This window comes from Andrena cerasifolii, chromosome 1, assembly GCF_050908995.1.
Source record: "Andrena cerasifolii isolate SP2316 chromosome 1, iyAndCera1_principal, whole genome shotgun sequence".
Lineage (NCBI taxonomy): Eukaryota > Metazoa > Arthropoda > Insecta > Hymenoptera > Andrenidae > Andrena > Andrena cerasifolii.
Genome location: NC_135118.1, coordinates 6,850,217 through 6,866,785, shown reverse-complemented (window position 1 = coordinate 6,866,785; position 16,569 = coordinate 6,850,217). Strand labels below are relative to the sequence as shown.

The following is a 16,569-nucleotide window of genomic DNA, read 5'->3' as shown; positions in this document are numbered from 1 at the left end:
CTTTCTACGCTTCTATTATTTTCTACATTACTTAAGAAGAAAATATTCACAGTGGTTGCTCTAGTGTCGACTTTACAAATTTCTATGTCCTTTTTTATTTGGAGTCTGCCACGACCCCGGTATACCAGTCACGTTTGCCAAAAACAGTATACCAGTTAAGGGTTAAACTTAAACCTATTGGTATCGGACAAATATTATTTCGTCACTGCTAATTGAGTAATCACTGCCCGATATCTTTACCAAAATGAAGTAGACGCCAATTACGCAGCTATCAAAATGGTCCACGCTATGTGACATGTATTGTGGGCGATAAATTATTAATGCAATGAACAGTTCCAGTAGTATAATCCCCCCCGCCCCCCCCGCCCCTGGATTGCGAACGAGGGAATGATACATAATGAACACTCAACGCCAATGAAAAGAAACTACCAAAACAGGGCAAAGCGGTGCCGCAGAATTTAATAATTTACATGCAATTATTATTGCGAATGAGTAGCACAATATAGCCATGCATGCTTCGGGATTCCGAATAATTCTACTTGTTTCCTGTTGTCACAGCTGCAATATTCCGCGCACGGCCGTACGTAAGGGAAAAAGAAGAAAAAAATTGTTTGCCACTCACGTCACGCGCGAATCGATTCGAGATAACGTTCGATCCTCGACGTTTGGCGAATACGTGCTTAATAACCGCGCGTCTTCATTCGACATCAATGGTATCCTCCTCTCCTTCGAATTCTCGCGTGTGTAATTATGCGAAATTCGAGCAGTTTCTGTGAAACGGTAGATTAGGAGCAGAATACCTAAGCGTTTCTTGAAATAGTACAGACGTCCAAAGAGCATCGAATTTTTTTAAGCGAATTGGTGCTTGCCACTGGTCTTCTTAATTCTGTGATTACTCATCGATTGTTGCAGATATTTAAAACCATATCTCATGAATCAAATTTGAGGTATATTCGAAGCGATTCAAGTATTTAGTTTTGTATGCTATTTCTACTGTTTTATTTTATTTCTGAGTTTTACACCGAAATCTGTCGTCATTCAGCGAAAAAGTTATTGAAGGAAATAAATAATATAAATGAAGTGCTTGAAAATCAGCGAAAGGCTGAATTCTGAACATGCGGGGAAAAAAATTATGATTTAATATTTTTTATTTTTATGTTAAAAGTGAGAATGAAAATATCATTTCTTTGTTACTATCTCAAAGTTCTCTTGTGTATCGTTTCCCATGTTAAATTGACATTGCCGAAATCGAATCTGCAAAAATATGACCCTTATTTCCTACTCGGTCAATTTCACCGGTGTCTCTATTTTAATTGATTACGTTAACATTTTTAGTTGCAGGAGCTAAATTTTAGTTTTAGTTATATACATATAAACATGTTAAAGTCCGCTGATACTTGAAACGCTTTTTTCGTTAAAACTCCTCACTCCCCCATTGGCACTATTAATATAAAGCAAAATGGATATTTTCAATAATTCTCCTATAAAGCGATAGGTTACCATATTCTCCCGTAAGTTCTCCTGATAAATTATTAATCTACGATAAATTATTTTAGTCGAGAACTACTTGGAAGAGCATTTCACCTTCTGCTGCAACAAACTTCCTAATCCTCCACGATTCCTTTCAAGAATTATACCTAAATTGCGATAGTTCCCCACCGTTTGAATTTTGTAATACGACCGAACGACGTGTTTACGGATTCCTCCAATTCCGTTTCAACATCTTCAACGTATCGATCGAGGGGCACAATGGCGCGGTTACGTCACATCACGCGTGTGTGCGCATATAAGCGCATCGCGAGGCCTCGCTATGCACCGTCTGGAATTTAATTCCACGAGTGACTTTTGCTTTCGCAACCGCCCTACGGCCAACGTAAACACGCGGTTCCATAATAGCGGGGGCGTATCATTTTTCTATGTTACCATTCAGCTGACTTTACAATCCCCGTGACGGCCTCCTCCCGTCGGCGGATTGAAGCCCTTCTACCGCGGATATGGGGTCCGTTCTGACCCATAATCAAAGGTAGAACCAAGGATAAAATTTGCAATAGGTATTGTGTCATAAAAAGAAAAATCTGGATGAGTGGTAAATTTTAGGAGCGTTTGTGTTGGAAGGATATTGAATAACCTTTGTGTCTTTTTAGTGTTGGCTAGAACCGTGATTTGTGAATCACGAGTGATCCGATCACGTTCATTCCCAATCACGGTGATTTTTCACAGTGATCCGTGATTTTCGTGATCTGATTGGTGCAGGCAGAACAGTGATTCGCGATTTTCCTGAGCTGATTGGTGGAAAGCGTAACTGCTCTTTGCACGCGCCACATAACCCCAATTTTTAATTTCCCTTGAAACATTCTCAAGTCCTCAATATGCTTAAAAAATCTCAGTTGTATATTTTGAACCAATGTAATCGTTCTTAATCTATTTAAATTAACAAATATTTCTTCACTTTAGTTAAAAAGTATAATGTACATGTGAATACTTTAGCCAATCAAATCAGTGCGTGCACACATTGACTATTTATGAATGTATATACTAAGTATATATTCGCTGAATTAGCACGCTTTGACTGCAACACAAGCTATATTGAAGTATTTTATAGAAAATAATTCAATCAAGATCAAGAATTACGATCACAGTAAACAATTCACTCAAATTAAAAAAAAATCACGATCACTGTGATAAATCACTGTTAGTGATTTTGCACCCCATCCCTAGTCTTTATGTTAATCTTTACGATCCAGAATTCTCATCTATTTTAAGAAAATTGTAGTGATAAGTAACAAATAACGTAAGGAACATAGCTCGATGAGTGCTACGGGTGCTCATTTACCCTCTATCCGACAAGCGAAGCTAAATGAGCGGGCCACCGAGGAAAGCTTAACTTGGCGAACCTCCACATGTAAGGAAAGTTTTCTGTACGAGTCGGTGAGCCAGACGGTGGGCCGTGTTCGTGTGGGTACAGAAAGTAATGCTGAAGGCACGCGGGGAATTGTCGCAAGGGTTAAGTGTCAATAAATAAAGCGGCCCGTCACGGGGCAATCAGTCTAAACTTTACGCTCTATTCCGCTCGACGGCGTTCCTGCCTTTTCTAGATGCCGAAATCAATTGACGCGATAAGGTGAAACAAATGTCGTTTCGACTCCTGCATTATCAGAGCTGTACTCGCTGCGAGATAATATCTGGAAAGATTGTACTATAGGGGTGGTCCAGGGGGAGATATAGATAAAGCACAAGTGGATCGCGGAGATAACTTCGAACGAAGAATGTCGCGTCGAAGTAGACCTGATTCTCGATGTTCAACGAGATGTGGATAGTGTTTGAATGTAGAAATACAGAATAGGGAGTAGGGCTGTGACGAATATTCGAATACCAGAGAATTCGAATTTCAAATTCGAATACCAGAGAATTCGAATTTCAGATTCGAATAGCAGAGATTTCGAATTTCAGATTCGAATACCAGAGAATTCGAATTTGAATATTCGAATACCAGAGAATTCGAATTTGAATATTCGAATACCAGAGAATTCGAATTTGAATATTTGAATACCAGAAAATTCGAATTTGAATATTCGAATACCAGAGAATTCAAATTTCAGATTCGAATATTCGAATACCAGAGAATTCGAATTTCAGATTCGAATATTCGAATACCAGAGAATTCGAATTTCAGATTCGAATATTCGAATACCAGAGAATTCAAATTTCAGATTCGAATATTCGAATACCAGAGAATTCGAATTTTAGATTCGAAGAAATTATTCGTATTTTTTTATTTAATTTATTTATTTAAGATACGTATTCGAAATAAATTGAATTATTCGAAATAATTCGAATACTCCAATATTTATGAGTATTCGAATATTCAAAGAAACTATTCGAATAATTACAGCCGTATGGCCATAATTATTAAGATTTTGGTAATATGGTGAAGGAATATTTAAACATATTCGATTTAAGGATAAAGCTACGAAAGAAAATTTTGTAATTATTAAACACTGTGTATGAACTACAGCTCATCAGTATAGTATATCATAGAATATCGAGTTAATTAATCCAGTCTTAATTTAGCACACGAGATAGGTGCAAGCGTTACCATTGAACAAGAGATGTGTACAGTGACGAAGGGAAATGAGAATTTTCTCTAACGCAACGTGACTTGTACGTATTGTGATTCCGTTGCGAGCAGAGGCATTTAAACGGTCTTGTTACTCAAGATCGATAAATTGCGATTACGCTTTCAAGAGACAGGATCGTATGATCTGTTCAAGCACGGTGTCACTACCTGGTGAAGTATAGAGTTACCTGATCTATCAATCGTCCCTAAGAGTGTTGCTCGTATTACATTTCGTAGCGTAAAACAGACCTCGGACATGCGAATCCGAGCAAATCCACTTACGCACTACACTTGAAATGGTGATTCTCGTGCTTTGTAAAAATGAGAGCCGCCATTACATTGCACAAGAGAAACAAAAATAACACAATTTCATTCGGAATTATTGATTTTTAATTTTAATGACTTTATTCGTTTAACGAGTATTCAGTACCATTACTCAAAGCTTTCATCACTTTCAAATAAATATCTTGCACCTTTACAGCTATATAATATATAAATTCTTCCGAATTCAATTGCGCAAGTAATAAAACTGGAGCACCTCGGCCACAGTCCGACGATGAATTAAACGAAAGCGATTCCAATTAACAGGCAATTAGCTAACGTTGACTTTTATACATGCCAAAGCACACTCTTACAAAGACGTTGATCGCTCGACCGTATCACGTGCCATTTTTATGTTGATTCCAAGTGGGCACCCGCAGAATCGCGTTGACAATTGCCAAGGATCTCGAATTTCCTGTTGGCCCCTATAAACCAGCTCTGGATTAACGAGAAATTAATTTCGATCCGCGTACATACCACGAAGGACCAATCGAACGCGTTTCCAAACCCACTCTTCCGCGTTAACCCCTATCTTAATCAATTACTACCATCACAAATTCACCTTCCTATTTTAATTAACAACATTGATGAGCAAACAGCAATGAAACTCGATCAATCGAGCTAAGTTGATAGCCCTTTTCCCCTTGCGGCGATATTTCTGTAATAGAACAAGCTTAGCTATCGATGTAAGTACATAAAAATCAAGAAAACTTCCTGACCTTGCTAAATTTTAACATAACATTTGTATACATATTTGCCTACAAGATCAAGGTGCATATTAATTTGGAACAATACGAATCTACTTCCCTGAAGGGAGCATAATCTTCTCCACAAATATACAAGACACGTTCGAAACATCCTACCAGCACAGATTCAGTGTAATTTCCACCTGTCCGCGGAAATACCCAAAGCTCGCAAATTAAAGCACGTTCCACGGCCCGACTATACATACAACCTCTACACTGTGTATCGCGCGTGACTCGTTGATGCATTAAACATTAAACGGGCAACGAACCACCGAAGTGATGCAAATGTGCGCCGCGCGAATCTCCATCAAGTTCAGAGAAGACGTCTTTAAACCGAAGAAACTTTCCCCCCGGGAGATGAAAAGATTCGCGCAAAAGAGAATTCTATTAAAAGTTTCCTCCGCGTCCCCTGGACCGTGACATTAGCGAAAATAAAGAGTTCCCTGGGCGTTCCTTTCTCTGAATACCATCAGGGAAGTAACAACGAATTGTAGAGAAAACAGTGCAACAAAAACTATCGAAGCCTTCTTGGCCCACGAGTGTCGTGCGTCATTGCTTTCGCGATACCATTTATTTACGTAATTTCAACTGATTAAAACAGACGAATATTTTAAGATTTAAATTACAAATACTTCATGAAAAAAAAAAGTTTACATTAATGTACCTATACGCAAAGTTTTCGCTCCTGGATTTTTTCAAAAGTCCATATTGTGAAATAAAACTACTCGTATAATAAATGCATTGCTGTATATAATAAAGCAATCTAGTTTTAATTAAACTTTCATTAATTAAACCTTGAGTTCGTTATTGCTTTTCATTTCATGCGTCGATATTTTTATTCCGATAGTTTAAGTGCGTGGATATTTTTAAGAGTGCCGCCCATCCTTTTCATGCCGCGCAAGGTGGTTGCGCGCGGTTGCGGTACGGAGCTTGATGATAGAAATTCAACTACTCCTTGCCAACTAAACACCGGAGAAGCAGCGGAGAGTTGGGTCCGCTGGAAAAGTGGTAGAAAGTGCTAAGGGAAGCTCGGCAGATTTAGCCGTTTCGTGGAAAAAGAAGATTCATTTCCTGCTCGTTCACTTTCACGATACCTTCTCTATTACGTTATTGTATCACGTTGCGCGTATGCAGTTGCAACACGGGCCCTGGCGGCTCAAGACCCACCGCCACTTGCTACCAATTAACCGCCGGAGAAGCGATGAACAATTCTGTAAGGACAGCGGTACACTTATGTAGAAAGTAGAAAGTGTCGAGGCAGGCCCACGAAATTCGACCACTTGGCAGGGAAGAAGATCGATTCCGTGCTCGTTCACTTTCACGATGCCGTCTCTATTGTCCCTGTGGCGGTGGTACAAGGTTGTTGCGCACAGTTGCAACACGGGGCCTGGTGGCTGCAGCCCGACTACTACTTGTTGCTAACTAAACCGTCGGGACGAGAGTTCGCCGCGAGAGCGAGAACAATCGGCGCGCTATAAAGATTTCTCGAGCGAGCAATGGCGCAACAAGCTCCTCCGTCCGAGGTGTACGCACGATAGCGACCACGTTACCTTTGTTCCCCTTATCGCCGTGGCACGGTAACGCATGCTAGTAATAAATAAAAACGACTTAACCGTGCGCACGAGCGGACCGCTTTTCCTTCTCGCTTCGTCGTTATGCTTCCCTTCTTCGTGATGAATTAATTAGAGATCTCAGAGAACGAGGCACAGCGGTGTTGTTCTATAATTATAAAATTTGCGCTCGTTGCTCGTAGCTTTTGTTAGAGAAGGATCTCTACGGTGGTTCTGTCGTTGGAGCTTTCGACTTTGATACTCGATTAATCGTGCAAGGTATCGTACTTGAAAGAGGTGTGCGCGAAATTAATTTCTGTTGACTTGCAAGTTCATGTTCCACGTTGGTGAGGATTGTAGAAGTTGAGGGATTACTATGGACAATGTATCTACGTTTATAAGTACGTAGGACTAAAGTGTATGAAGATTATTCAAATGGAACGTTATGAATTTAGTATTCTGACTGATTTAGGCTAATGAGGATTTAGCCTAATCTCCCGGATCTCTCTAATTATTTGGAATAACCTACTGACACCATCGCTCTCCGGGTTAATCGACGTAAAACATCGGTGAAAGTACCTACTCTAATTACAATGCAGCGGTACTAGATGCTACTAAATATTTAACACGTGTACAGAAACTTCGAGCTTCTAAAGTAAGATAAAGTTATTCGAGCATCCCTTCATCCACTTGCAACAATAGATATATTCAGAAATCAAAGGGTCCCCTTGTACAATCAAAGTTAAATCAGATACTATTTTATTGAATGCAACCCTTATGGTTTTTAATACAAACGTCAAGAATCGAATCACATTTCTGTTTTCCAACAATCGTTACTGTTTCTATTTCATTTCGAGGGTGCACGAATACTCGCAGGGTTCGCGGTGTTTTCCAGAAAATGTGAAACATGATTGGAAATTAGAAAGAAGAGAGAAACCGAGGGCGCGTTTGAAAGACGTCTACGGTGGTGGCATATAGGGGTTGCTCGCCTCGAGACCGATCGATTCCAGGCTTCTCCAGCCACCCCGACCAGGGGGGTCCTTTCTACCCTGGTCAATGTCACGTTAGATTAGAAATCCACCCGCGTTTTTGCTCCAATACCGCAGAGGCCGAGGTTACGTTACTTTGCGACGCATCTTTCAAATTGTACCTTCTCGCTGCCACGTGAACCATCATTACCATTACACGTCCACGGTTATTAGTTTATTAGTTACTTAACTTTTGCCACTATGTCTCCAACATTGCGATAGAACCTCTACCACTTGAACCTCCACATATCAAATATTGCATTACTGCACTTCGCACTTGCATCAGTTTCAATTATAGTACAAAAGAATACTTACATTTGTTATACGACAGTGTTCTACAGTAATTCTCTGGATATATTTAAAATATGTTTATCGAATTTCCCCTTGACTCATAAAGGACAAACCTGGAGTGGTATTAGGAAAAAGCTCAGCATTACAAGAGGAATAAAAAGAAGAGCACAACGCTACTCGAGGAGGAAAGATTCTTCTGGAGTGATTCAATCATGCAAATATTTGAACAATATGAAATAATCGGTATAACAACGCAGCATTCCCGTGCATACAAAACCGTGTTTGTGTTTCCAGGAAATCTCTTACAACACTCTTTCCACGAATGCACGAGCAGTAAAGCAGAGAATTTTTTCACCTTGAAATTCTATCAATAATCTTAATATACCGCTGGGCACGATTGTTTGCCGATCGGTCACGCGAAAAATTAAACGAAATTATATTCGTTAAACATATATATAAATTAATATCGTTTCAAATTTAAGAATTAGTAAACAAGTGACTATTTAAAGCGATAAACTTTAACGTCAAAAAAATGTATCGCAATAAATTGGCCCTCGTTGTATGTTTTTAAAGTTTTATGTAAATTTCGTGCATTGAAATTGTTTTCTCTGTCTTATTTACTTCTCACATGATTTCTAAGAAGACTGTTTATGCTTATTCTTTAATTTAGCGTGGGTCACAAGTGACCCGGCGTCGGTCGGCCGTTCGAGGGTTAAATGCTGACTTTATGTACAACGTAGGAGAGACCGGGGCTAGTTGATACAAGGGCAGGTTCCCAGATAGACTTTAAAGTGAATTCATGAGATCGTCCTGAGATGCCGAAAATTTGAAGCAATGTACAGTAAATTCTTTTTGAATAAATATATAACGTCAAATTTACCCAAATTTTATATCGTATCATGAGTTAAATTCTTGATCACGCAATGCACCAATACATTTACTACGTGTTTGATCAATATTGCTACATCGTTAGAATCATGTTAATTTACTAAATATGACTAAAACATATGTTGTAAATATAATGTAAAGTGATGATGGCAATTTGCAATCATTGCGTGCTGCATTGATTGCTGCAAATGTGATTCAAATATGATCCCTATTTTTCAATGCACAACTGTAGTTAAATTTTGCGCAAATATAAGGTAAATAGATGACGGTCTGACGCGGGAACGTTCGCAATCCGCTTTCGAGAATGATCGGATAATTTTTCATTTTGCGTAAATATTAGCAGCACGTCATGACTCAAATATGATTGAAATATGACCTGAACAGAATATTCTCATCGAGTGTATAAAGATTGCTACAATATTTTCTGTTCTAATTGCATCATTACATGTCTTAAATTTTATCGCCAAGGTGAGCACTCACAAAGCGCACAACATTGTTGCATTACGTGATTTGATATTCGATAAACTTTACGCAAATTTGCTGTAAATTGTCTGGCTGGGTTGATTCAGACGAATTATCTCGACAACGTATGTATGTAGCTCCGTTGGAGCGAGATATATGAAGTTTATGGTTCAATTTTTTCCTACGATCCAGCGTACGTATGCGTACCTTGACGTTAGCAATTATATTTTAACTGTTTTTTGTTTATATAAAGCAAAAATAAACAGTTGTGTTCACTTTCCAATTCGTCTTGAGACGGTACAGAGAACTTTATAAACCGAATTAATTTGGCATCACATTGAGTCTTTTGAAGGTAAGGTAATTGCGTTTTGTTATTTTGTTTATATGCTCTACATTTTTTTTATGGACATGTTTGTACATAATGACTTCCTGTGGGGTAAGTTGATACTTCTCTGGGGCATATTGATACAGTGTATCAATTTTCTCCGACTACTTTTCACTGAATTTTTTCCTTTTATTTCTAGGAAAATAGTTCGAAATTATATCAAAAAGACAAATCGTGGCGAAATATCGCAAGATATTTTTGAAAAAGCGTGTACCGCAATAGAAAAAGGCTGAATATCATTAAAGCAAAGCACGAAAATGTACAATATTGACAAAATGAGTTTACTAAAATATATTAACATAAAAAGACACCTCATGTTAAAGTAAAATATTCCAGACATAAAAAAAAAGAATAAAAATATTTTTCTATATTTGTTCAAAAACCTGTTTGGTTTTCAGAATACGTATTTGTTAATTTTTAGTCTGTATCGTTGGAAAGGTATCTAAATTAAAATTATATTTGTCAAATTCATTAAACAGATTTTACAGATGTATCAACATGCCCCGCAGTTTTTACCTTCATCCAAATAACATTTTTTCTTTCATTTTGTATGTATATTCTCAAATTTACGCTTACTATATATTAAAGAGGAAGGACTAAAGTATATCTTAGCATATTTGTTATTAAGTAATTAATTCATACAAAAACGAAGAAAAAGAAATTGAAACCTGGATAACGTATCAATTAGCCCCGGTCTCCCCTAACACGTCGAATGGGTGGCGAGTAGGACAGAGCACCCAACGTCTGTGGGCATCGACTTTTGAAACACCCTATGCAACGCGAATCCCCCGCGTGCATTCCTAAACGTATGCTTGCACCCCACCGCCGGGCGGCGTGTCCGTAAAACGGGAGAAGGGCAGTGCGTTTGCCTCTTCCTTTTCGCGTTCACCTTTCTCCAGTACTACGCCGGCACGATAACCACGGGCGCGAGTAACGGTAAATTAAAACGCATTAAGACGGAATATTAAGACACAGGACGGTGGCTGAAGGTTCGGAAAAGAGGGAGAGCCTCCATGATGAAAATCACCATGGCCACCCTCCCCCAACTGCGCCACTGTCGCTGGGCGAAATCTCATTAGGCGGGCAGATTCTCGTCTTTCGGAAGTTAGACCCCGGCCGGTGCGAGCATACTTCGAATCGCGGCGCTATCTCGCCCTGCGACGGTCCCCTTAACGAGAAGGTAATGCGATTCTTTCGATGAAACCAGGGGATAGCGATAACCGTTTAGAGCGAATGGCGACGATTCCAAGCCGACCGAGGCGCTTGCTAGTGGATGATAAACGCGATCGAGTAATCGGAGCAGTGCCATGCGTAATTGCAGTGACGTGGCAAGTATATCGAAGGGGCGTTGAAGAATTTTGGAGTGTGCAAGGCGGTCAACGAGTGAGCGAGGATTTTGCTAATTACTTGATGAGGTAATTACTTCGGGAAATAATGTCATATGTAGGTAGTTATGCAGTGTGATTATTAGAGGTCAGTCTCGTTGCTATCAGTGCAAATGGTAGCAATGAATGGTAGTTATGTGAATTTTGAAAAGATAAAAGCAGATTTAAGATTTCTGATCGTATCAGTAAATTGTTTTGAAATCGGTATTGGGCACTTCCACTTGAAGTGGAATATTATAATGTTTGTTGATTGGTTGAATAATTTGTTGTGTTTTAATAATTTTTACCGATCGGGTTTGTAGACAATTAGCTAAGTTTGGATATAAAGCACCGGGTGATTTCAATCCTTAACTGTAAAAAGTATTAAAGCTTCTCAAACACTTCCCAACCGATACCAACGGCCAACATAATCCGACCATCGTTCAAGAGCAATTTATAAACGATACTCCAAAAGACCAAAACGTGAACATCGACGAATTCCGTGGATTCAGCTTCTCGTGTTTCCCCGTGACACCACCGTTTTATAATATCCCCTCGCAGCAAAGGAGAATAAAAAAATCCGTACAGAACCGCCAGTGCGTGATGAGTCCCGATTTTTTTGGATTACATCATAAAAATCCCTTGCTTATTACGTTATCCCATAAAAATGCTCAGGCAAGCGAGACGAATGAATGAAATATTACCTAAGGCGTACCTACACTACCTTCGCGAAAGTGGGTCAAGAAAATCGATATTTGCTCACTGCCACACGCATCGAATCTGTGGATCAACCTAAAGAAATTCTGAAATCGTGATACAGCAGGAAAAGAGTTGGTTCCTCGTGCAAAAGTAAGTCGCCGATACAGAATGAAATTTGTATCGAATAAGGCTCTGTTTCGAGAAAATTAAATTTGAATATTTGAGAATTAAATTTCAAAATCTTGAATATTTGAGAATTAAATTTCAAAAACTTGAATATTTGAGAATTAAATTTCAAAAACTTGAATATTAGAAAATTAAATTTCAAATACTTGAACACTTTGAAATTAAATTTCAAATATTATAATATTTGAAAATTAAATGTCAAGTATTTAAATATTTTGACCGAGACCGGACCAATGGTGTGGAACGGACCTAAAACTACCAAGCAATAGTGAGGTTTGTATTGCTCTTTGTATATGGTCGAAGATTTTTCAAATAGGAAACTACTTGGTGAAAATAGTCAATAGTAGCAAACCTTCCCCTTGAAAGAACAGAAGGGAGATACAAGTCGTAATGGTTACCAAAGAGTACACACTTGCATTTGTTTAGAAAGAATACGCGAGAAGACTTGACCGCGTACTTTCTTATATCGAGTCTAATAGTGCCAAAGAACACCTTTTCCAAATCTTGCAGTGTCATATTACTTAAGGGGGTATACCCGTTTGAACCCTCGGAAAATGTATACATTTTGTGGATTTTTTTACAAGTCAACGGTTTGATGCAGATTTCCCGTTTTTTAACTATGTTTACATAGTATTATGAACTACTTATAAAAAAAGTTTCAGTTAAATAACTATTGTTTTTCGGAAGTTACGGATACATGTCCGAAAGTCTCTCGATTTTAGACGGCTAAACGGTGGCCCTAAAAACTCGCGCTACGTTCAACCAATTTACTTCAAATTTTGCATGCAGAATCATAATAAGATTCCGCATCGTCCAACGAAGGCTTTTTTTATTTCGATTCCCCGTTTATTATTTATAAAGGAAAAAGGTGGATTTTTCTTTTAGAAAAATTTAACTTTACCTTCGATCTCTCACCATTTCTTTATTTTTCAAAATTTTCAAAATCGCCTTCGTTGGACGATGCGGAATCTTATTATGATTCTGCATGCAAAATTTGAAGTAAATTGGTTGAACGTAGCGCGAGTTTTTAGGGCCACCGTTTAGCCGTCTAAAATCGAGAGACTTTCGGACATGTATCCGTAACTTCCGAAAAACAATAGTTTTTTAACTGAAACTTTTTTTATAAGTAGTTCATAATACTATGTAAACATAGTTAAAAAACGGGAAATCTGCATCAAACCGTTGACTTGTAAAAAAATCCACAAAATGTATATATTTTCCGAGGGTTCAAACGGGTATACCCCCTTAAATCAGCTATCTCTCGTCCCTTCTTTTGGAAATTCAGTTCAAAGCTGCTTTAACCGACATATGTAACGCTGCAAGATTTGGAAAAATCGTTATTCGGAACTATTTTTATCGATGTAAAAAGCATAAAATGTCTGCCCGCATATTTTTGTTCCTAGGATCCACACTGTACGCAGATTATCAAGATTAAGAAATTTCCTACCGACGACTTCAACGCGCATGTTTCACCTCCGAAGGCATTGAGCAATCGCCACTGCGTTTCCGTAAATGGCAACCAACGCGTACACCGATGTATCTTGCTCGGACTCTCGCTAGGTATCACGAGCAGCAATTAATATCGAGGCTAAAAATGGAACAGCAATAGAGAACTATCAATTAAGCTGCTTAGAGCTGAAAGGAATGAAAACTTTCTTAACGCACGTTTCCACCGTGAATTGGCCACGGATAGGAAAGGAATAATTAAGCTCCTTGTTCCTAGTTCTTTCACAACGTCATCAAGAAAAGAAGAAACGAAGCAGGGGAGGAAAAAGAAAATTACACGCGTTTCGAATTTCACTTGCGCGCTTATGCGACGTAGTTATGCGAAGATAGCATCGTGGTAACGCGAAGCATCTTTCGCGTTTAGAGTATCTACCCCCCCCCCCCCGCTCCCCCACCAAATGCACCGTGGATCGAATTGACCCGGTAGGATTAATTTATTTTGAAAATAAAGTCCGTTTATGGGCATACGGCGGGCATCGCGTTTGACGTCGCCTTTCGAAACAATCGATAAGGCTCCACCTCAGGAATTCTCTGTTGGTGTACGTCACGCACCTTCCACGAACGACGAACATGAAGAAGCACAGAGCCGAGAGTCCTGAAAGAGAGACGAAATCCGCGCGCGAACTCCAGCCGCGTCAGAGGTGAGCGTTCTTCGAATCATCTCGATTGTATCGGGGAAATCGAATGACAAAACGACGGCAGGAGAGTTTCGTAAGATTTTCGCCAGCGAGAGGATTCTCTATTAGTCATCGATGCAGAGTGGTGACGTCATTATCGTCTGGCATATTATATTTCTTGTGAATGAACGACGTCAGAGAAAGACGTCTAATTTGCATATCGATTTCAGGTTAACCTTTGAGTGCTGGAGATTTAAAATTCTCCGCTTAAAATTCTACTAGGTTGCCGTTTAAATTTAAGGCAGGCCGCATGTTCTGAACGAAGATTCATTGTGTTTGCTTATTATCGATATGTTAAGTTTATAAACTTTCCGTTTTATCTTCGTTCAGAGATCTTGCCACAAATCAACAAACGAATAAGGGAAAGATAAGGACTAATCTTTCCGGGTAAGATAATGATACGGAATATTGTAATCATTTTCTCGACAGAACCAGCGAATGATGTTCTGCAATCTCTCGCTAACAGAACCGTTTCCATTCAGTCCACGAGGCTACCAATGGCGTGCAATAATACCGCGACTTTCGACTCGATCCGTCATCATAATTCCGAACGTCGCTCCGCTTAACCTTCACCCGGAATCGTGACTAAGAAACGGTAGAATTCGAGGTACACTCCTGATTAAATATAATACGATCCACCGCGAGTCAGGAAACTCCAACAAGCCACTCTCCCACACTCCTCCATTTCAGAAACCGGCCGGATAAGCGAATTGTTAAAACGATCCGCCGGCTGGAATTCGATTATCACCAAGAAACTAACCTGTCGCCTTCCGCCGATCGTTCCATCCAGGTTAGGAGCGCGTAATATTGACACAACGCGACACAACGAACTTTCCGTCCCCCCATAAGAACCGCGTTCCCGAAGCCGGGCGGCAACTAACTACGAGCCGCAAATATTTGTCTTTTCCAGCACGCCATCTTGACAGGAGTGGCACACGTTGCCCCTGCCGACACCGCGACGTAGTACCCATATCGTAACGAGCACCGGGTCGATTATCGATAATTCTAAGCCCCGTTTACGATCCCCTCGAGCGAACCGTGTCTCTACATCCATTCCAAAGAGACCGTTCACAGTCCCAACGGCGCCGAGCGTGACAAAATACGAGGACGTTACCCAACGTGGATCAGAATCGTCACCGATTGGCACACGCTTCGCGGTAACCGCTCTGAACTTGTCACGTTGGCGAATCGATAAAATCGAACACGCGGGGGGGGCCGTGTGTGGGCGCCCGCTTCCACGGTGTTGTGGCGCACGTCCACGCGAGAGAAGCGCCCGACGAAAGTGGCGAGTCACGGCGAAAGAGGCGTTCCACGAATTTCTCCTCGTGGAATTGTGGACGGGACGAGTTCACGCGTTACGACAGGGACGAAAGTGGAGGGGAACGAGAATCGGTGGCTCGGTTTAGGAGCGGAGGAGACGTGGCCTCGCGAGAAATTCGTGGAACGGGTATAAACAATGCCAGGGGCGCGTGACGTTTGGACGGCTGTCACGTAGTGGACAGAGGAGCCGACTTTCAGGTTGAAGGTCACACGGCTACCAGCGAACGAACGTTTCTTCGCGGCAACGTTTTGCCTACCTGGCTCAGAGTCGTGGGGATGATGTCAGGTGTCTGGGGCAGCATTCTGCTTGGGATCCGTGGCGGGGCGCACCTCGAGTCAAAACGATCCTGCTGCACACACGATCGGTAGCATAATATCCTGGCGAGAGAACGGAGGTGAACACCTTTGACAGGATACACACAAGGATCGATCACGAGAGACCCGGCACTAGACCCGCCAGCGGTATGTATAATCACTAACGAAACCGGCTTGACGCACTGATCGTTTTTTCGGGCGAGTGTCTCCTTCGCTCCTCTGGCACGTACGCGGGATCGCGTTGGGGGGACCGGCGTTTACGAAAATACGATTGATTTTTTGTCCGCGTACGGGAGCGAACCGACGAATAGGACACGTACTGACGCTACGGAGTCGAGCGCTAGACTGACGGGACCGGGCGGTGTAAGCTGAGGCCGAGCGTGTCCGAGCGCCGACGGAAACGGCCGAGTCATCGGCTATCATCCCCCCGATGAAGCGCGCACACCATGGTATTTCTGAAATTTAATGGCTATCGACTGCCTTACTCGTGGAATCGTCACGGGGGATTATCGCTCTGATTCACAGCGATTGATAATATTAATGTGCATTCTTCCTTGTGTTTCCATTGTAGATCAAGTAACCTCTGTCTCAGGGGGGACTCCACTGCCCTTCGGGGCCAATTAGAGGATCCTCCGACTATTTAAAGACTTTTACCGCACACCCACTTGCTGGAATAATTATTACTGAATTATTAATGAATTAAGGAGCATTAAA

The 16,569-nt window shown here is 40.6% G+C and overlaps 1 protein-coding gene across 2 annotated transcripts in view; it reads right to left on the bottom strand.

The window, feature by feature from the left end:
* P130cas (Serine_rich_CAS and FAT-like_CAS_C domain-containing protein p130CAS) overlaps nt 1–16,206 on the bottom strand; it is a 149,352-nt gene extending 133,146 nt beyond the window's left edge. Inside the window, exon 1 of one of the 2 annotated variants that reach the window (XM_076821723.1) lies at nt 15,798–16,206. In XM_076821723.1, coding sequence (XP_076677838.1) covers nt 15,798–15,842 — 45 coding nt within the window. In that variant the 5' untranslated portion in view covers nt 15,843–16,206. The remainder of the gene's footprint in view (nt 1–15,797) is intronic. The other variant, XM_076821727.1, reaches the window with a different exon arrangement.
* Nucleotides 16,207–16,569: the final 363 nt, after the last annotated feature.